The 22,774-nt window shown below is 46.7% G+C and overlaps 1 protein-coding gene across 1 annotated transcript; it reads left to right on the forward strand.

The window, feature by feature from the left end:
• Nucleotides 1-19,765: 19,765 nt before the first annotated feature.
• Nucleotides 19,766-22,228, forward strand: HIC2 (HIC ZBTB transcriptional repressor 2). The gene has a single exon (XM_075341785.1). The coding sequence runs from the start codon at nucleotides 19,776-19,778 to the stop codon at nucleotides 21,402-21,404; it is 1,629 nt and encodes a 542-aa protein (XP_075197900.1). The 5' UTR covers nucleotides 19,766-19,775; the 3' UTR covers nucleotides 21,405-22,228.
• Nucleotides 22,229-22,774: the final 546 nt, after the last annotated feature.

The following is a 22,774-nucleotide window of genomic DNA, read 5'->3' on the forward strand; positions in this document are numbered from 1 at the left end:
TGAACAGGATGGGGGTATATGAATAGGATGAGGGAATATGAGCAGGATGCTGGTATATAAGCAGGATGGGGGTTTATAGCAGGATCATATACAAGGCAGGAGGATCATTACCAGGATGGGGTACCTTAGTAGAGAATTTGGGGACATTACCCCCATAACAGTGTCAGCAGCAAATCCTTGCCCCATAACAGTGTCATGACCACATTTTTTTGCTTTAAAGTTTTATTTTCCCATTTTCCTCCTCTAAAACCAGGGTGCGTCTTATAGTCCGGTGCGTCTTATAGTCCGAAAAATACGGTATATATATTGCCTTATTCTGTCTGTCTAGCTCCAAAATGATGTCGTTACAGTGACAACTGTCGCATTGGCTGCTCGCCTCGGCTCCGCCCACCCGCACGGATTGGCCGCTCACCCCGGCCCCCTGCACGCATTGGACGCTCTCCCTGGCCCCACCCCCTCACGCATTCCCCGAACCCACACGGAGCCCCGACTCCCAGGTGACTGCTGCACCCCTGGAAGCCCACACCGGCAAGACATAGTGGAGAAAAGCCGGATGTGTGAAACCACTAGCTTACCCCGGTTCCCGACACACGTGTGCCGGAGCCGGCTTAGGCTGGCAATCATGGTACACATCGGGTAACTATAGAAACCGCTTTCCTTAGTTACCCGATGTGTAACTAACATTTTTACTAGCTTACCCCGGCTCCCGGCACACGTCAGCACTGTCGCTTTGAATACTTGCCTTTTCTCCACTTTGTCGGATCCGGCGCGCTCCCGTGCACTGTGTACACTATAGTGGCCACGCGACAAGCTCCGATCACGTGTTGTCATGTGAATGGAGCATGTGACCAGGAAGTTGCGGCGCTGCCACTGTACTGTACACAGTGTATGGCTGCTTTCAGATGTCAGTGTTTAATCAAGTACCAGTCACACACATGGTTATGGTCATACGTGTGACAGGTACCGGAGAAAACACGGGTCTGTGAAATAAAAATATTTTTCATATTTACCTGCTTTCTCCGGCTTTGCTGCCTCCCGCTCCTGACCACACACACACGCATGTGTATACATACACACACACACACGCATGTATACACACACACTGAGCACACACAAACATAGCGCACATGCATGCATGTATATATACACACACACACACACACACACACACACACTGAGCACATATACACGCATGGATACACCAAGCGCATACACACATAGCGCACATGTATGTACACACATAGCGCACATGTATGTACACACACACACACACACACACATTCTGCTGTATACTCACCCAGCGACGCGGTCCCCGCCACTGAAGTCCCCAGCGCTGTTCCCGCTTCCAGCTCCACAGGGCACTGAATATTCAGTGAGTATAATGAGCAGCGATAAGGAGCGGGAGGCAGCAGAGCCGGAGACAGCATCGCTGGAGAAAAGTAAATATAGAAAATATTTTTATTAAAAAGGCCCATATTTTCTCCGGTATGTTTTACACTGATGTCACATGGATCACATCAGTGTGCGATCCGTGTCATATCCATGCTGCCGGAGATGCCTGCGTGTGTGCGTGCGGGGTCATGAAAAGTCACACTGTCCGTGTGCAAACACGGACGTGTGAGGGACATCAGAGAATAACATGGATACGTGTGACATCCGTGTTAAAAACGGATGTCACACGTACCTAAAACAACGGACGTCTGAAACCAGCCTACGGCAGCGCGCCGGATCCGACAAAGTGGAGAAAAGCCGGATGTGTGAAACCACTAGCTTACCCCGGCTCCCGGCACATGTGTGCCGGAGCCGGCGTAGGCTGGTACCCATGGTACACATCGGGTGAATATAGAAACCGCTTTGCTTAGGTACCCAATGTGTAACATGGTTACTGGCTCACCCCAGCTCTCAGCACACGTGTGCCAGAGCCGGCGTATGCTGTTAAGCAGCATACACATCGGGTAACTATGGAAACCGCTTTGCATAGTTATCCGATGTGTACCATGGTTACTAGGCTCCCTGCCCATTCAGATCGTTGGTCTCCCACTGTCAAACACGCCGATGCGTGCTACACAGCAGGAGACCAACGAGCAAAAAATGAACAATCATTATTCAAGACTTACTGATTATATTATTCAATCTGCTAACCTACATACACATTCCAGACTACCCGATACGTTAGAATCGGGCCACCTTCTAGTGTGTATGTATGTGTGTGTGTGTATATATGTGTGTATAGGTGTGTGTGTGTATAATATATATTATATATTATATACTAACACACACATATACACATATATGTATATATATGTGTGTGTGTGTATATATTATTTATATATACACATACACATACACACACACACACACACACACACACACACACACACACACACACACACACACACACACACACACACACACACACACACACATATATACATATATATATATATATATTATTTTTGCTTTAAGTTTTGTGTAGACCCTTTGGGGCCTGGACTTTACAAGACCTGTGGGGTCCTGTGGTATTCGGCACCAGAATGTTTGCAGAACATACGTTAAGGTGTGCCGCCATACATCAAACTTGTATTTCCAGCTCTCGCCCCTTCCACAAGATTCATCAGATTGATATGTGGGAAATTGGTAGCTCAGGTTAATATGGTGAACTTTAACTTTAATGTGCAGTGTAAGGGTACTTTCACACTTGCGTTATTTTCCTTCCGTTACAATCCGCCCTTTTGGGAAACAGCGGAATCCGTTAACGGATTCCGCTGTTTCCCATAGACTTGTATGGTTGACGGATTGTACCAAAAGGAGCTGCGTTGCTTCCGCTGGGCGACGCTCCGTTGCTTCCGCCCAGCGGGAGCAACGCAGCATGTAACGTTATTTTGAGCAGCGGAATCCTCTGGATTTCACTGCGCATGCTCCTTTTTTTTTTTTTTTTTTTTTTTTTAAATCAAACTTTATTTTGGCTCGCGGTGGCCGAACGTTCAGCTGAGCGCCCGGCTGCCGGCAAGCGACAGCGCTCAGCTGAATGACCGGCCACCAGCATGCCCGGCCGCCGGCAAGTCACAGCGCTCAGCTGAGCGCCCGCCCGCCGGCATGCCCGGGCGCCGGCAAGTGACAGCGATCAGCTGATCACCCGGCGGCCGGCTGCAGGGAGCGATCAGCTGATCACCCGGCGGCCGGCTGCAGGGAGCGATCAGCTGATCACCCGGCGGCCGGCTGCAGGGAGCGATCAGCTGATCACCCGGCGGCCGGGAGCGATCAGCTGATCACCCGGCGGCCGGGAGCGATCAGCTGATCACCCGGCGGCCGGGAGCGATCAGCTGATCACCCGGCGGCCGGGAGCGATCAGCTGATCACCCGGCGGCCGGGAGCGATCAGCTGATCACCCGGCAGCCGGCTGCAGGGAGCGATCAGCTGATCACCCGGCAGCCGGGAGCGATCAGCTGATCACCCGGCGGGCGGGAGCGATCAGCTGATCACCCGGCGGCCGGCTACTGGGAGCAATCAGCTGATCACCCAGCGGCCGGCTGCAGGGAACGATCAGCTGATCACCCAGCGGCCGGCTGCAGGGAACGATCAGCTGATCGTTCACTATAGTCTGCCGCTGGTAAAACCGGGAAAAAAAAAAAAAAAAAATCAAAACGAATTGCGTTGTTTTGCAGCATCCGTTGCATCCGTTGTGTCACTATATGCAACACATCCGTTGCATCCGTTACACAACGCAATGCAACGGATACCGTTCAACGCAAGTGTGAAAGTAGCCTAACATCCACCTGAATTCCAGGACCAGGGTTTCCAGGTGGAACATTCCACAAAGCCTTGTTCCCATGAGTATATCCCGATGTCGTCTCTACCCCCAGTAGGTGGTGCACATGCATCCATCCGACTAGATGAGAAGAAAATGTTGCCCTTTTCAAAGACCTGTAACGGTTTCATTTTTCGGCCGATGGAGCTGTGTGATGGCTTACATTTTGCAGGGCAAGACACTTTTTTTTTTTTTTTTTTCTTCCTCAACAATTTTTTTTATTGATACCAAGTTGGGATAAATATGTTTTGATTACTTGTTACAGCATTTTTTTATTTGTTTTTCGGGGTGGGGGGTTATTACAGCAACAAAAAGAAAAACAACGTAATTTTGGCATTGGCTGTCATGCAAACCATTGACGACCTGTGATTACATTGCGAATACGCAAATGGCTGCTTAGGATGGCGCTCTCCTATGTCGACACGTGTTACATTCTGCTGTCAGAGTTTGACAGCAGGATTTAACAGGTTAACAATCGCAGGCGGAGGTCCAGCTGCACCTGTGATTGATAGTGGCAGGTCCTGACTGTAACATAGCCATTACCTGCCAGGTGTGGGGTGAGCTTCAGACATGCGCATTACATGTACAGTACAGACCAAAAGTTTGGACACACCTTCTCATCTCTATAACAACTGTTAAGAGGATTCTTTGTGCAGCAGGCCTTCATGGTAAAATAGCTGCTAGGAAACCACTGCTAAGGACAGGCAACAAGCAGAAGAGACTTGTTTGGGCTAAAGAACACAAGGAATGGACATTAGACCAGTGGAAATCTGTGCTTTGGTCTGATGAGTCCAAATTTGAGATCTTTGGATCCAACCACCGTGTCTTTGTAGAGAAGGTGAACGGATGGACTCTACATGGCTGATTCCCACCGTGAAGCATGGAGGAGGAGGTGTGATGGTGTGGGGGTGCTTTGCTGGTGACACTGTTGGGCATTTATTCAAAATTGAAGGCATACAGAACCAGCATGCCTACCACAGCATCTTGCAGCGACATGCTATTCCATCCGGTTTGCGTTTAGTTGGACCATCATTCAGGACAATGACCCCAAACACACCTCCAGGCTGTATAAGGTCTATTTGACTAAGAAGGAGAGTGATGGGTGCTATACCAGATGACCTGGTCTCCACAGTCCCCAGACCTGAACCCAATCGAGATGGTTTGGGGTGAGCTGGACCGCAGAGTGAAGGCACAAGGGCCAACAAGTGCTAAGCATCTCCTGGAACTCCTTCAAGACTGTTGGAAAACCATTTCCGGTGACGACCTCTATAAGCTCATCAAGAGAATGTTAAGAGTTTGCAAAGCAATAATCAAAGCAAAAGGTGGCTACTTTGAAGAACCTAGAATATGACATATTTTCAGTTTCACACTTTAAGTATTTCATTCCACATGTTTTAATTCATAGTTTTGATGCCTTCAATGTGAATCTACAATTTTCAGAGTCCTGAAAATAAAGAAAACTCTTTCAATGAGGTGTGTCCAAACTTTTGGTCTGTACTGTATGTAGTGAAGGAGTTGAAAAAAAAAAAAAAGTAAATGAGTAAATGAATAAAAAAATTATATATAAAATATTGTAGACATTGCATTGTTTCTGATTGCTGGAGGTTCGCTTACTGGACACCCCCCCCCCCCCCCCACCAATCGCTCAAAACACTGTTCTGAAGCCCGCAACTCTTGCACACAGAGCGCCATATGGGTTCAATAGTAAGTTTGTAAGTCTGTACACTACTCCATGAGTCACTGTACAGGACCATAGACATAATATTGAGTCCATATATCTACGTGCGCACAGTTCATGCAGGAGCTATGGTGTTTTAGGACACCCACCAATCAGCAACACTATGCAACTCCTACAATATCTCAAACATTTATAACTTGAGGGACACGCTTTAAAGTGTAATCGTCATCTTAATTTCTATGTCTTAAATCAATGGTACTCATTAAAATAAGTAACTTTGTACTATATTTGATCAGACAAATCTGCTTCTTTCTCTGCCAGAATTGATCAGTCATTATCAAAATTCTCAATTCTGAAGTAAAATCTGTATTCAGTGAAGACTTTCCCATTACTGAGAGAGGAGATGGCAGTTTACTGCTGAGATTTTATGTAGATAAGAGGGGCGGAGCTCTCCCTCTAGCTCCTCCCTCCAGCAGAGAATGTCATCAGTGACATCTTCCATATCCTATTATTATTATTATTATTATTATTATTATTATTATTATAATAATAATAATAATAATAATATTACATATAAAAAAAACATTTTAACAGAATTTCTGCCCTGCTACAAAATTACCTGCTTACACTATTTCACTGATCTTGCGCTCTCATGAGAAAGTGTTACTAAGGGCAATATAGCTTTGTCATACTGTTTGAGTTAGAAGAGAGCAGACTGATTTGCTTTTAGAAGGAATCTGTGAGTAAGAGCCACCCTCCTAAGAGAGATTATATATATATATATATATATATATATATATATATATATATATGTCTATATATATATAATATATACAGTCAGGGCCAGAAATATTTGGCCAGTGACACAAGTTTTGTTATTTTAGCTGTTTACAAAAACATGTTCAGAAATACAATTTTATATATATATATATATAATATGGGCTGAAAGTGCACAATCCCAGCTGCAATATGAGAGTTTTCACATCCAAATCGGAGAAAGGGTTTAGGAATGATAGCTCTGTAATGCATAGCCTCCTCTTTTTCAAGGGACCAAAAGTAATTGGACAAGGGACTCTTAAGGGCTGCAATTAACTCTGAAGGCGTCTCCCTCGTTAACCTGTAATCAATGAAGTAGTTAAAAGGTCTGGGGTTGATTACAGGTGTCTGGTTTTGCATTTGGAAGCTGTTGCTGTGACCAGACAACATGCGGTCTAAGGAACTCTCAACTGAGGTGAAGCAGAACATCCTGAGGCTGAAAAAAAAGAAAAAATCCATCAGAGAGATAGCAGACATGCTTGGAGTAGCAAAATCAACAGTCGGGTACATTCGGAGAAAAAAGGAATTGACTGGTGAGCTTGGGAACTCAAAAAGGCCTGGGCGTCCACGGATGACAACAGTGGTGGATGATCGTCGCATACTTTCTTTGGTGAAGAAGAACCCGTTCACAACATCAACTGAAGTCCAGAACACTCTCAGTGAAGTAGGTGTATCTGTCTCTAAGTCAACAGTAAAGAGAAGACTCCATGAAAGTAAAAACAAAGGGTTCACATCTAGATGCAAACTATTCATCAATTCCAAAAATAGACAGGCCAGAGTTAAATTTGCTGAAAAACACCTCATGAAGCCAGCTCAGTTCTGGAAAAGTATTCTATGGACAGATGAGACAAAGATCAACCTGTACCAGAATGATGGGAAGAAAAAAGTTTGGAGAAGAAAGGGAACGGCACATGATCCAAGGCACACCACATCCTCTGTAAAACATGGTGGAGGCAACGTGATGGCATGGGCATGCATGGCTTTCAATGGCACTTGGTCACTTGTGTTTATTGATGACATAACAGCAGACAAGAGTAGCCGGATGAATTCTGAAGTGTACCGGGATATACTTTCAGCCCAGATTCAGCCAAATGCCGCAAAGTTGATCGGACGGCGCTTCATAGTACAGATGGACAATGACCCCAAACATACAGCCAAAGCTACCCAGGAGTTCATGAGTGCAAAAAAGTGGAACATTCTGCAATGGCCAAGTCAATCCCCAGATCTTAACCCAATTGAGCATGCATTTCACTTGCTCAAATCCAGACTTAAGACGGAAAGACCCACAAACAAGCAAGACCTGAAGGCTGCGGCTGTAAAGGCCTGGCAAAGCATTAAGAAGGAGGAAACCCAGCGTTTGGTGATGTCCATGGGTTTCAGACTTAAGGCAGTGATTGCCTCCAAAGGATTCGCAACAAAATATTGAAAATAAAAATATTTTGTTTGGTTTATTTGTCCAATTACTTTTGACCTCCTAAAATGTGGAGTGTTTGTAAAGAAATGTGTACAATTCCTACAATTTCTATCAGATATTTTTGTTCAAACCTTCAAATTAAACGTTACAATCTGCACTTGAATTCTGTTGTAGAGGTTTCATTTCAAATCCAATGTGGTGGCATGCAGAGCCCAACTCGCGAAAATTGTGTCACTGTCCAAATATTTCTGAACCTAACTATACATACATACATACATACATACATACATACATACATACATACATACATACATACATACATACATACGACACCTTAAGAGAATACTTTGTTGGAAGTACGCTTTGAATTTATGACAGCAATCAGTCTTTCTTTATCGTTCCTTCCATGGGAGACCCAAACCATGGGTGTATAGCTAGCGCCTCCGGAGGACACACAAAGTACTACACTCAAACGTGTAGCTCCTCCCTCCGGGCTATATACACTCCCTGGATGACAATCTATCCAGTTCAATACTTTGTGTTTCAGGAGGAACACACACTTGCATTCTCTGATATTTTTTTCTCATTTTTATTTTTTTTTTTAAAGATTTGGAAGAAAAGCGGGTCCAGTCTGGACTCCCGGCATGTCCCTTCACACCCCACTCTGTCGGCGGTGCTGTTAAGGTTGACTTTATAAGGCTGGAGCCTTCACATGCCGCGCTCCTTCACATCCTCTAAGAGGCTCTGGGTTGAAGTGGGAGCCTCCACGGTCCTCTCTGCTTGCAGACGACCGGTCTCCATCCGCAGCCCTGTCTGGTCCCTGCTGGAAGGAGCATTTACCCCCCTCTCCAGGGACATGGCCCTGCGTCTCAAAGCTAAGTATAGAGACGTTTTTCAGGGGTCCCGGGTACTTTTATTAGGGGGACAGTATGTGTTTTTATCGGTACTGTACTTTCCGGCCGATTCTGGGGATTTCCCCTAAGAACCGCGCCGAAGGTGCCTGCTCGTCGGCCGCATTATTAAATCTAGGCCCCGGCTTCTGTTTGGGCCTAGTTTCGGTTTCGGCTTCTATGCATGTTTTGCATACAGCGCCGCCCACCGCCCGGCCAGCAGAGGGGAGGGCACTCCTCCTTGGGGAGATGTCCCCTCCCATGTATGTCGTCCTGTATCTCTCTGCCCTCCGTTTTTCCCGCTCTTGGGCTTATACACGCCCCCCCTCCTTCTCCCAGCGCCATTTTCTCAGCGTTCTTGCGCTAGAGGGAGCTGGATGCTGCAGCTGCATTCTATCAGGAAGGCTAACGCTTCACAGGGGAGCGGTGGAATCCGGAGGGCACACAGAGAGCACGGGCTGGTAAGCCACAACCTCTGGTTGTGGACTTTTATTACACTCCTGTAGAATGCCTGAGAGTGTATTCTGGCTGCAGAGCCTCCACCATCAGCAGCATGTCTGTCACTAGGAGCAAGGCTGCAAACATGTATGCTATATGCACTGCTTGTAAGCTCATTCTGCCAGAGCCAAGCACATACCCACATTGTGATGCCTGTGCTAATATGGTTGTGTCTCAGCCTGGAGCCTCCGCAGGGGTCCCTCCGGCTGCTTTGGCCCCGGTGGCTGAACCCCCGGCTTGGGTAGCATCTTTTTCAAAAGCTCTTTCCAGGTCTTTTACCGACTCCATGGGGCAGCTGTCCCAGACACTGCTGTCCATGCATCAGCCCCCTTCACAGGGTGCTTCGGCTTCTCCTAGCTCTGCAGAGCTCTCAGAGCATGTCCCAGGACCCCGTCCCCCTAAACGGAGACGCAGGGACCCTTCTCCCTCCTCTTCCCACGGCTCTGATTCACGTGCCGAGGTGCAGGGCGAGGAGGACTCGTTTACTGTGGGCTCAGACGCTACCTCTATGTACCCCATTGACTTGTCTGAGGGAGATGCGGATGTTAGTGACTTAATTGCGTCCATTAACTCCGTACTGAATCTCTCAACCCACCAGAGTCTGAGGAACAAGCCTCTCTGGTAGAGATACACCAGTTTACCTCACCTAAGAAAGCTAGGAGTATGTTTTTTAACCACTCCAGCTTTCTGGCCACTGTTACCAAACCCAGGGCCTGTCCTGACAAACGTTTTCCGAAGCGTAGTTCAGATGACCGTTTTCCTTTTCCACCAGAGGTGGTTAAAGAATGGGCTCAGTCCCCAAAGGTGGACCCTCCGGTGTCCAGAATCTCAGCCCGCACAGTCGTGGCTGTGGCTGATGGCACTTCTCTTAAGGATCCCACTGACCGCCAGGTTGACCTTTTGGCCAAGTCTGTATATGAGGCGGCTGGAGCCTCGTTCTCCCCGTCTTTTGCGGCAGTGTGGGCTCTCAAGGCAGTCTCTGCCTCTCTGGAGGAGATGCATTCCCTCACCAGGGACTCTATGCCTGAGCTGGAGACCTTAACTTCTCGAGCTTCGGCTTTTGCATCCTACGCCATGTCTGCCATCCTGGAGGCTTCTCACCGCACTGCGGTGGCCTCCGCTAACTCCCTCGCGATCCGCAGGATCTTGTGGCTTCGAGAGTGGAAAGCAGACGCTTCCTCAAAAAAGTACCTTGCGAGTCTCCCTTTTGCTGGGTCCAGGCTGTTTGGGGAACAGCTGCATGACATAATCAAGGAGGCTACTGGCGGGAAGAGTACTTCCTTGCCTCAAACTAAGGCCAGGAAACCTGTCCAGGGCAGGATCCAATCGAGGTTTCGTTCCTTTCGTTCCTCTAACTGGTCATCCTCGAAACCCTCGGCCGCGTCCACTACCGCAGCCAAGGATCGTAAACCAAACTGGCGCGCAAAGCCGCGTCCTCAAAAGACCGGAGGAGCCGCTGCCACTAAGGCGGCCTCCTCTTGACTACCTGGCTGCGCCAGCAACGTCCTTGGTCGGTGGCAGGCTCTCCCACTTTGGAGACGTGTGGTTCCAACACGTCACCGATCAGTGGGTGCGGGATATCATCTTCCACGGCTACAGGATAGAATTTTCTTCCAGCCCGCCAAACAGATTTTTTCTGTCCACACCCCCTTGCTCCAAGGGCGCCGCCTTCTCTCAGGCCGTGGCCTCCCTGCAGGCCAACGGGGTAATTGTTCCGGTTCCCGCCCGGGAACGGTTCAGCGGTTTCTACTCAAACCTCTTTCTAGTCCCCAAGAAGGACGGTTCCTCCCGGCCCATCCTGGACCTCAAGCTTCTCAACAAGCATATTCAGGTGCGGCACTTTCGCATGGAATCTCTGAGATCGGTCATTGCCTCAATGACCCAAGGAGATTTTCTGGCATCCATCGACATCAGAGATGCCTATCTGCATGTGCCCATTGCGGTCTCACACCAGCGTTGGCTATGCTTTGCAATCGGAGAGGAACATTTCCAGTTCGTGGCTCTTCCCTTTGGCTTAGCCACGGCCCCTCGGGTGTTCACCAAGGTCATGGCAGCAGTGGTTGCAGTCCTGCACCTCCAGGGATTGGCAGTGATTCCTTACCTGGACGACCTTCTAGTCAAGGCCTCATCCAGTGTAGACTGCCAGCGGAGTGTCTCTCTCACTGTCGCCACGCTAGTTCAGTTCGGGTGGCTTGTCAACCTGCCCAAGTCCACTCTGACCCCGACCCAGGTACTTTTGTACCTAGGGATGCAGTTCGAGACTCTGCCGGCACTTGTCAAGTTGCCCTTAGTCAAACAGCAGTCCCTTCGTCTGGCGGTGCGCTCTCTGCTGAGGCACCGCCGTCATTCCATCAGACACCTCATGCGGGTGCTGGGTCAGATGGTGGCGTCAATGGAAGCGGTTCCCTTTGCCCAGTTCCATCTGCGTCCCTTGCAGCTGGACATTCTCCGCTGTTGGGACAAGCGGATCTCTTCCTTGGACAGGCTGATGGCTCTGTCATCTCAGACCAGGAACTCCCTTCAGTGGTGGCTTCAGCCCCTCTCCCTGTCACAGGGACGCTCCTTCCTGACTCCGTCCTGGGTGATACTCACCACGGATGCCAGCCTCTCCGGTTGGGGAGCGGTATTTCTTCATCACCGAGCACAGGGCACTTGGACTCCGTCCGAATCAGCCCTCCCGATCAATGTGCTGGAGATCAGAGCTGTGTTTCTAGCTCTCCTAGACTTTCACCACCTGTTGGCGGGCAAGCACATTCGGGTTCAGTCGGACAACGCAACAGCGGTTGCCTACATCAATCACCAGGGCGGGACTCACAGCCGTCTGGCGATGTTGGAGGTTCAACGAATCCTTCAGTGGACGGAGGACTTCAAGTCCACCATATCTGCAGTCCACATCCCAGGCGTGGAAAACTGGGAGGCCAATTATCTCAGCCGTCAAACCGTGGACGGCGGCGAGTGGGCCCTGCATCCGTCAGTGTTCAGATCGATCTGCCGCAAGTGGGGCACTCCGGAAGTGGATCTGATGGCATCCCGGCACAACAACAAGGTTCCGGTTTACGTGGCTCGCTCCCACGATCCTCAGGCCTTCGCAGCAGACGCACTGGTTCAAGATTGGTCTCAGTTCCGTCTGGCCTATGTGTTTCCCCCTCTAGCGCTCTTGCCCAGGGTTCTGCGCAAGATCAGTACGGAGGGCCGTCGAGTCATACTCATTGCTCCGGATTGGCCCAGGCGAGCTTGGTACCCAGACCTGCTCCGCCTGTCCGTAGAGGTGCCGTGGCATCTCCCGGACCGCCCAGACCTTCTCTCTCAAGGTCCGTTCTTCCGCCAGAATTCTGCGGCTCTCAGATTGACGGCGTGGCTCTTGAGTCCTGGATCCTAACGGCTTCAGGCATTCCCCCTGAGGTCATCTCCACCATGACTCAGGCTCGGAAGTCTTCCTCGGCCAAGATTTACCACAGGACTTGGAGAATTTTCCTGTCCTGGTGTCGCTCTTCCGGCCGTGCCCCTTGGCCGTTCTCCTTGCCGACCATCCTGTCTTTTCTACAGTCAGGCCTACAGTTAGGTCTGTCCCTCAATTCCCTCAAGGGACAGGTGTCGGCCTTGTCGGTATTGTTCCAGCGGCGTATCGCCCGACTGGCTCAGGTGCGCACCTTCATGCAGGGCGCATCTCACATCATCCCTCCTTACCGGCGGCCCTTGGATCCCTGGGACCTTAATCTGGTCCTCACGGCCTTACAGAAACCCCCCTTTGAGCCTCTCAGGGAGGTTCCCTTGTCTAGACTTTCACAGAAAGTTGTCTTTCTAGTAGCCATAACTTCTCTCAGGAGAGTTTCTGATTTGGCTGCGCTTTCTTCGGAATCCCCCTTTTTGGTGTTTCACCAAGACAAGGTGGTTCTTCGTCCGACTCCGGACTTTCTCCCTAAGGTGGTGTCATCCTTCCACCTTAACCAGGACATTTCATTGCCCTCTCTTTGTCCGGCCCTTGTGCATCGCTTTGAGAAGCCGTTGCACACCTTGGATTTGGTGCGAGCGCTCCGAATCTATGTGTCACGCACCGGTGCACCTCACTTTTTGTGCTAACCACGGGTCAGCGCAAGGGTCTCGCTGCTTCTAAGCCGACCCTAGCTCGATGGATTAGGTCGGCTATCGCCGATGCCTACCAGTGTTCTCAGGTGCCTCCCCCGCCGGGGATTAAGGCGCATTCGACCAGAGCTGTCGGTGCCTCCTGGGCTTTCAGGCACCAGGCTACGGCTCAGCAGGTGTGTCAGGCTGCCACTTGGTCCAGTCTGCACACTTTTTCGAAGCACTACCAGGTGCATGCTCATGCTTCGGCAGATGCGAGCTTGGGCAGACGCATCCTTCAGGCTGCTGTCGCCCATTTGTGAAGTTAGGTTTTGCCTACTTCTCAGTTTGGTTTATTTCCCACCCATGGACTGCTTTGGAACGTCCCATGGTTTGGGTCTCCCATGGAAGGAACGATAAAGAAAAAGAGAATTTTGTTTACTTACCGTAAATTCTTTTTCTTGTAGTTCCGACATGGGAGACCCAGCACCCTCCCTGCTGCCTGTTGGCAGTTTTTTGTTCCGTGTGTTTCACCGGCTGTTGTTAGTAGACAGAGTTCTGGTCTTGCCGAGTTTTACTCTATCTCTACTTATGGGTGGATGTCCTCCTTCAGCTTTTGTACTGAACTGGATAGATTGTCATCCAGGGAGTGTATATAGCCCGGAGGGAGGAGCTACACGTTTGAGTGTAGTACTTTGTGTGTCCTCCGGAGGCACTAGCTATACACCCATGGTTTGGGTCTCCCATGTCGGAACTACAAGAAAAAGAATTTACGGTAAGTAAACAAAATTCTCTTTTTTTTGGGTAGGAGTGTATCGGCATGGCACAATTAGAATTGGCATGCTTTGCCCAATCTTCCTTGCGGTAGTGCTCCAAAACGGTAATATTTCAAGGATATCTCCTCTGTAGAGCGGTCTTCAGATTTTCAATTGGAATCCAAAAACTTTGATCTTCTGGGAAAGCCATTCTTTTGTTGATTTGGATGTATGCATAGGGTCATTGTCGTGCCGAAAGGTGAAATTACGTTTCCGCTTAAGCTTTTTAGCAGACACCTGAAGGTTTTGATGAAAAATTTTACTAGCACTTAGAAATGTTCATGTGGCGCCCCTGAGGCTCTGGTCGACACAGGGTACTGCACCTCAGTTAAGGTGCGGTATCCATCTCAGGCAAGGGGGGGGGGTTAATAATCGGTGATCCACATTCACACTCTACATACAGCTTAGGAGCCTTCTCACAGGGCGGGGGTTGGCTCCGGGTAGATAGGGGGTGGCCATCGTGATGCATAAGACTTCCCCGGTCACTGAAGCCAGCCACCTGGGGGGGCGGGTTCCACTTGGGGGTAGAACTAGGCGCAACACACTCACACAGACCGACGAGTCAGGTGGACCATAGTTCTGACAAGACATTTCAGGAGCTCTTCAATCTACACAGGGCCCGGGGCTTGGAGCGGAAGCTCAGCCAGGGTTCCTACCTTCCAAAGAGGACATACTAAGGACAGGACATTCTCTCTCTCTCTCTCTCTCTCTCTCCCTCTCTCTTCTCAAACACCGGTGGTGGCCCCTCACTTGCTTGAGATTGACCGGAGCCCACGACGTCCGAGAACAGCACCTGGGCGCAGCTTTAAATCAGTGAGTAAAAAAACCTTGGAACCGCAGTTGCTGACTCAGACTCTGATTAGTGAATCCACATTTTATATGTATAATTAGCCTTTAGATCTTATTTTAAATGAAAGGGAAGTTGGCATTGAGACATGTAATGACTGACAGTTTCTTTTCCTGATCTACATGTCTCACACTGGTAATGTCCATTTAAAATAAGCCCTCAAGGCAGACTCTCGGGTAGATCGGTGTCCGGCCCATAGACCTTAATGGCTCATTTGCGTATTTAGAAAAACCATGAATTTCTCTGGAATAAGACCTCATATCGCAGGTATCAAGAAATTTTATTCAACAATATTTGACCTGCATTCCTATGTAGACAGCTTAGGAGGGTAGGTCCTATTGACAGATTCCTAAAAGGGGACCAGTGCTTAAAATCATTGTCTTCCTCTGTTAACAATGGTTACCTCCAAGGAAACGTGCACTCTTCTTCATTGCCAGAAAGTTTGAACTTCTGTGAAGGCTTTAGGGTACACAAATTCCAGCAAGTGCCAGGAACATGTCCTAAAGAGGATTTAGTATGGCTTTGGTTTAACACCGGTGCAGAGCTTGCCCAGGGATGGCAGCAGGCAGGTGTTAACACATCTGCACTTAGTGAAGTGAAGGCTTGATGGTTAGCTTGGTGTCAAGAAGGGCAGCAAAAAGCAACCCCACTCAAAGAAAAATACCTAGGATACACTGGCTTTCTGTAGATAGTACAGGGATTGGACTGAAGAGTACTGAAGTAGAGTTTATTTTTTTTTTGTATGTATTGCTGCCCCTTCACACTGTATGAGTCATCTGGATGACTGATTGTCCAGACAGGATATTTATATGTGGGGTTCCTTTTCATCCAAAGGAGTGGGCACGCTCACAAGTTTCCCTGAGAACATGGTCATAAAGAATATCTAAACCTCCTCCAGGAGCAATTTGGTGATGAACAATGCATTTTCCAGCATGGCGCATCATGTCACAAGGCAAAAAAGTATCTAAGTGGCTTGATGAACTTTTGGGTCCATGGCCAGAGGACTCCCCTGATCTCAATTCCATTGAGAAGTTGGTGGCTCAGCGGTTAGCACTGTTGCTTTGCATTGCTGAGGTCCTGGGTTAAATTCCCACCAATGACAACATCTGCAAGGCGTTCGCATGTCCTTCACATGCGTTTCTTCCCACACAGGAATTTAGATAGTCAGCCCAAGTGGAGACCGCGATGAGGTCTATAAAGCTCTATGGAATATGATAGGTTAGTATACAAGGGCGTCAAGTAAATAACCTGTGGTCAAACATCAAATGCGAGTTGACAAACAAAAGCACAAATATCTGATTTTCATCCGTATTGTAGAAGTCTTGGAAAAATAAGAGAACACTGTAAATATTGAGGATTTACATGAAACTTGATGTATTTGTCAAAAGTTTAAACACTTCTGAAATACTTAGAATTGTACTTCAATAACCATAGAAACATTTGACTAAAAGATCTAACACCTAAGCAAAAAACCTTTGTGAAAACCAAAATTTGTGTTACGGTAGTCTCAAATCTTTTGGCTGGGAGTGTATCTCGTGGTCACCTAGTAGCCGTCCTTTGTCTTTTTTAGCAGCTGTTTCTGGTCTTTGTGAAATATAGAGACATTGATACAGTAGGTAGGGATTATTGTAGGACGCTTTAATCTCCAGTGTATTTTCAGCAATCATTGACTTTTAGTATGTGGTTGAGTTCTGAATACACTATTTCTGTACTTTTTATCTCTATCTTTGAGATGTCTTTAATGAACTGTGGTACTGTACCTCAGAGTCCCCCCAGCCCCTCCTATCTTGCTATAGGATCAGTCCTCAGTCTCCTGCTGAGCCTGGCAGCCTGTACTTTTGCGTGCACACACATTTTCCAGAATCTGTGTGGTCTCCTTTGTCCAGTCTCCTTGCAAATGCAGTGCCCGCCTGTGCCAGCTGCATTATAGAAGGGGGGTGGGGGTGAGGGTAAGAAAAGAAAGGGTAGTGGTGTGGGTTTTTTCCATTCTCATGTGGCACAAAGTATCAGAATACTTTTTTATTCTTTCTTTTCATTCCTCATTTCGATAACCATACATATTTTTAAATATATTCTCTCTAAATCTGGAAATGGGTAAGAAGTACCAGTCGTCCACCTCACAAAATCAAAATGGGAGGCAGCTTGAATGGGAATATTGCAACAATGGAACATATGGCAGAGCCTGCTTATTGGCCTTTATTTGCTGATGGGCACACAATGTGGCTTAAAACATTGTTCGTGCTGCACTTAATAAGAGTTACTTGTAAGATGAGGAAACAATGGGCAGAAGGGCAGACTGTCTGAAGTATACCACTTGTTTTAGACTAGAACTCAAGTAACACCGAGCAATAGACTGTTGCAGTATGCTTCATCACACCATTGTTTTGGCTTGGGCACATCTTCCAGTGGTCTCCCCATGGGGCCTGGTGCACTATGCTATGTGAAGACACTAAAATTCTGTACAGAGCTGGAAGACGTTTAGCAAAATGAATGTAAGAGTTGTTTCCTGTAAGTAATGGCCCTACAGGTCACGTTTTTAAGAGGCTATTTGGTTATTGTGGACAATTACCCCACTTTTTTTTTTTAAACTGCTTTCTATTCCGAATCTGTTATAGCATTTCATGTTAGTTTGGGAAGATGGCTTTCAGATGAATCGCTACTTTGAGGAAATAAAAATATGTACTGCTAAGACCTGAATCGGTGGTCCGAAAGCGAAGAACTTTTCTCCTAACTTCCTATCTATGTATTTAGTCCCATAGTGTAAACTATGTTCTAATATACTTGTTTTAAAAATTCCCTACCATTCCTTAACTACACTAGTAGAGTATATTTGGTTTTTGTTTTTTTTTTTTTTTTTTTTTATTTTCTATTTCCTGTCTGATAACTTGTGTGAGGGAGGGGCCGGAGCTGCAACATTGACCGAAGCCTATGACCCCCTGATGACACTTTGTATATCCATGCATGCACTTGGGTACTCAAATGAACCACCATCAGACAGGAAATAGAAAACATAACAGTAGCTGTTAAGAGTGAAAAGCGCGGGCACAAGATTATGGGCGGGTACTTGCTGATGACAATCACAGCGCCGCCCATAATCTCACGCTTGCGCAATCATGTCACCAGCGGTCACAATGTGCACAGTGCTCAGTCCCGCGAGAGTGGCACGGCGCATGCGCGAGACCTCGGGAGTACTGGGCGGCGTCCTCACTTATGGAAATGAGCGATGGGGAACGGCGTAAAGCGGCAGGAGGGCGACTAATGGACGCAAGAGAGCCCGCCCCTGTGTACATAAAAAAAATTAGCATACAAATAGGTAAGACTTTATAGTCTTTATTTTGGTCTCAAAGGGGGCACAATATCAACAGGAACCTTTCCAGAATGCAGCCTAGGAGCTGCAGAGGGGGAATCTTTTAGGTTTATTGCAAAATTTCTGTTGACAGGTTCCCTTCAAAGCAAGTATATTAGAAAATAGTTTGAATTATAGGACTAAATAGGTATGAAGTTGGGCGAAACATGCTTTGCTTTTGGACCACCCTTTTAACTGTGGGTCCACAGTGAATAACACTTTAGAGTGTTTTTTTTTTATTATTTGTCTTTTTTATATTTGTGTAATTTTGTATGCTATTTTCCTTTTACACTATTTGTATAAATTGCATTTATTGCCTTCCACTGTTGGGTAAAACATCTGACTAATTTTCTAATAACTGTTTAGCAGGCAGCACATATTTGCCATAAATCCACATAGTTGGTTCTAACCATTGTCATGCCTTAACTAGATGTACAGTAGAAAAACTGGTTATTTCTGTCCCATTTCAGTCTTTCTGCCTTCTGCTTGGGTTTTGTTTTTCTTTGCTTTTAGTCTTTTATAATTTTATTTATGTCTAACACAAATACGTTTTTCATCTTCTATTCCTTTCTTTCTATTGGACTATGATGCATATTGTTGTCACTTTTCTGGGCTTCCCATGTTTCCTGTTTCTTTCTCCTTCTCCTCTCTCCTCCTCATTTTTTTTGTTTTTCTCTGGCTGGGCCCCGCAGGCGAGCCTTTGCATATGGTTTAAATTGACTGCAAACCTTGTCAGCTGAACTTTGCTTGACTCTGTGTAGTTTTTGCAGCACCATGAGCACCGTTCGTACATTCCTTGCTTGTGTGTCCTGCCTCTTCCTCTTCATTTTGCAATACAAAGAGCAAGGTTTCTTTTGCTTAGGTTTACACATTGCTCATAATGCAGAACACATTGTGGCGTACGATCAAGGTTGCCTTTTTCAAAACGCAATATACCGGTTTGCAAACAGGAAGCTTGTGGCACATTTGTCCTTCTGATCTTGCATCTGATTGAATCTGGGTGCATATCTAGCAATGAGACACGGATCCAAAAGTCAAAAATGTCATCTCTAAACGTTCATATACATAGCATTCTATATCTCTGGCTAACGGAATAAGGTAAATCTCATCTGCCGCTTTGTGCTTTGGGCTGTTTGTGAAGTGGTTTGTTATGCACAGTATCCTGACCTGTGTGTGATTATATTCGTATTTAATCAACCGGATTGAACTATATAGATATCCAGTTATTTGTAGCGCTTTTTTTGCGCTATATCAACTGTAGCCTTCAAATTGACTTTATATTTGCTATATTGTATATTTATGAGTAATTTTATGTTGCCATATGCAACTTTTGTCCTAGTGGTCAACCAGTGACTAAATTACTGTATTTATCCATACCATCTCTGGCCTAGGATTTCCTGTAATATCATTTTCTGAAAAATTACACCAAAACCTTTAACGTGTGCGAAATGTGTGATGCTTAAGTTTATTAAAATTGAAATTGCTGAGTCTAAAATTATCTTTAGGACCTACAAGATAATACTACATAATTTGAGTGTTTTTCCTAATCTATTTATTCTTTTATTTTGAACAGGCAGAGCATACTGAATGAAGAGGGGGAAATGGATCTGCCAAACCATGCCAAACAACTGCTGCTTCAGCTGAATCAGCAACGAGCCAAAGGTTTCTTATGTGACGTCATCATCGTAGTGGAAAATGCTTTATTCCGAGCTCACAAGAACATTCTTGCTGCCAGCAGCATGTACTTTAAATCTCTTGTCCTTCACGACAACTTGATCAATCTGGATACAGATATGGTTAACCCAGCTGTTTTCCGGCAGATTTTGGACTTTATTTACACCGGTAAACTTTTGACATCTGACCAGCCAGGAGAGCAGAACTTCAGTGCTCTCCTCACCGCAGCAAGCTACCTCCAACTCCATGACTTGGCAAGTCTTTGCAGAAAGAAACTTAAACGTTCTGGAAAACCATTTATCGGAAAGCTTGGAGTGCCGAGTATAGGCCGTGTAGGAAGGAATCACAGGCTTTCCGCTCCACCACTTTCTCATCTGCGGTTCTCTGGGTCGTTAGACATTAACAAGGGTTCCAACTCAAATGAATTATCCAAAACAACAGTCCAAGAAGATGAGATGTTTGTTACCAATCCTAAACAGGAAAATAGCCACCCTTTAAGTCTAGGTACAGGGAGCAACAGCAGCCTCAATAATAGCACTAATGGGAGTGACCATGAGCTAGGCCTTGACCTTTCTAAGAAAAGCCCGTCCTTACCTGCACAAGATGAGAATGTACAACCAGACGGTCATTTAGGCTCACCACAATCTGCCTCAGCATCTTTAGCCAACTGTGCCTCATACGAAGAATCCGCCCCCCAAAAAAGAGAGAATGAACCAATGGAATTAGAAGAGAACCACTCTGAATCCGGGCCAAAGAATAGCCTTTGCCACTCAACACGTAAAATGGAGTGGGATAGGAAAGAGAGAGATACTTCTCCAGAAGCAGGAGAGACTATGCCAAATGGCGTCATTGTTGGGCCTATGTCAAAGGAGAGAATCTCTAGCGGAGTTTATGCTTCTGAACAGAGTTTTCATTGTACAGACGAGGTGGAAAATGGTAAAGAAATCAGTGAGGAAAGTGGGCATAGTGAGAATGAAATTGACCATCCCAGTGCCAACTATGTTTACCGACAAGATGGATTTGAGACTGTGCCATTTGGCGACAACTTGTATGTGTGTATCCCCTGTGGAAAGGGGTTTCCTAATTCTGAGCAACTAAATGCTCACGTGGAAATGCATACTGAAGAGGAGCTATATATCAAAGAAGAGGATTCCTACTGTAAAGAGGAAGCAGAGGATCTATCCACTCCCAATACAACATTTCCAAATGAATCACGGCCATTTAAGTGCACGGTGTGTGAGAGGAGCTACAAAGATCCAGCCACCCTCCGACAACATGAGAAAACGCACTGGCTGACCCGTCCCTTCCCCTGCAACATCTGTGGCAAGATGTTTACACAAAGAGGAACCATGACCCGCCATATGAGGAGCCATTTGGGCCTCAAACCTTTTGCTTGTGAAGAGTGTGGAATGCGCTTTACAAGGCAATATCGACTGACCGAGCATATGCGTGTCCACTCAGGGGAAAAGCCCTATGAATGTCAGCTCTGCGGGGGAAAATTCACCCAGCAGCGCAATTTGATCAGTCACCTGCGTATGCATACCTCCCCCTCATAAACCAAAGACTCACTTGATACCCTAAGAATGTGCTTCACCTCTGCACACAAACTAACCAATTTACCTTCCTGATGACTTGCTGCTTTAAGGGTACCTATTTTCCAGTTAGGTTGTATCATCGTAGACAGGGATGTAATGCCTCATCCGAGCTTTAAGATGTAAAGAGTGATGACAACATTTCAAATTATGGTACAGTGGAAGCAAGTTATGTGCAGTCTCCACTTCTCACCCTTGCATCCTCAGGACCTACACAAAGACTTCAGTGACCCTATTGCTAACAAAAAAATAAAGGCTGTCAATTGCTAGCATAAAGCTGGCAGAATTACCATGCTCTGTTTTGCAAGGTGACAACTTGGTAACACAGTCAAGCTTACATTTGGGTTTGAAGGTGTGTTTGGGTAGGAGGCATGTTTTTAGCACCCTGAATTGTCCACACCTTTTTACATCATGGCCCTGCTTACATCTGTCCAGCCTTAAGATGTGCTGGCTTCTTAATAGTATCCATGAATGAAAACCAAGGAAACCTCACAACTCCCTCTCCTGGTTACCACTGTGGGCATCTGGATGATAGGTTCATGCCAAGTTGCTCCTCTTAAACACCATTATAGAGATTTGATAGAGGCAGGCTGGCACTTTTTGGGGCACTTGGTATCTTTTGGCTGTGAATTCTTTGCATGTTCTTTAGTATCTTTCTTCTTTCTGAATACCCTTTTTCACCACAGACTGGAAACTAACATTTTGCCCACCAGTTGCACCCATGTAAGCCAGTGGGAGGGAGGTTCTCTGTTTTCCACCACCCCCTTCCTGTCCATAAAAAGGTACTCGTCTCAGAGCAGTGGTGGGCTTTGGGAGACTTGTTCGATTTACATTTTGAATCTGTGAATTTTTGAACTGGAAGTTTAGGGATATTATTTGGGGTGGTGGGCTAGTATTCTTGTTTTTCACTACTCACTTTTTTTTTTTTTTTTTAACATGATTGGGCTTCTCTATGTATTGTAAGCTCAGAAACCGAAGCATCATAACTCATTCTGTCCTTCACAGGGCTCCTAGTGCTTTGTTACAGTACATAATGTCCTGCTTACATGACTCTGTGTTGGCTAGTTGTAAGTTATGTATTTCTTCACCACACATGCTGCCTCCAAAAAAACAAAACTGGGTAAGAATCTCTTCTTACAGACAGATTATCACTACAGGCCGGTCTGGCAGGAAGGAGTGTTCTTACCCTATTGCTGTTCATGGTGACTTGTCCCCTGTTAGGTACTCCTGTGTGTGGGTGTGTGTGTTTGTGTGCGTGTGTGTATGTAGAGACATGTAAGATGAAGGATGCTATGGACTGGTCACTTTTGCTACCTCTTGAACTCTTGATAAGT

This window comes from Anomaloglossus baeobatrachus, chromosome 1 (assembly GCF_048569485.1).
Source record: "Anomaloglossus baeobatrachus isolate aAnoBae1 chromosome 1, aAnoBae1.hap1, whole genome shotgun sequence".
NCBI classification, from domain to species: Eukaryota; Metazoa; Chordata; class Amphibia; order Anura; family Aromobatidae; genus Anomaloglossus; species Anomaloglossus baeobatrachus.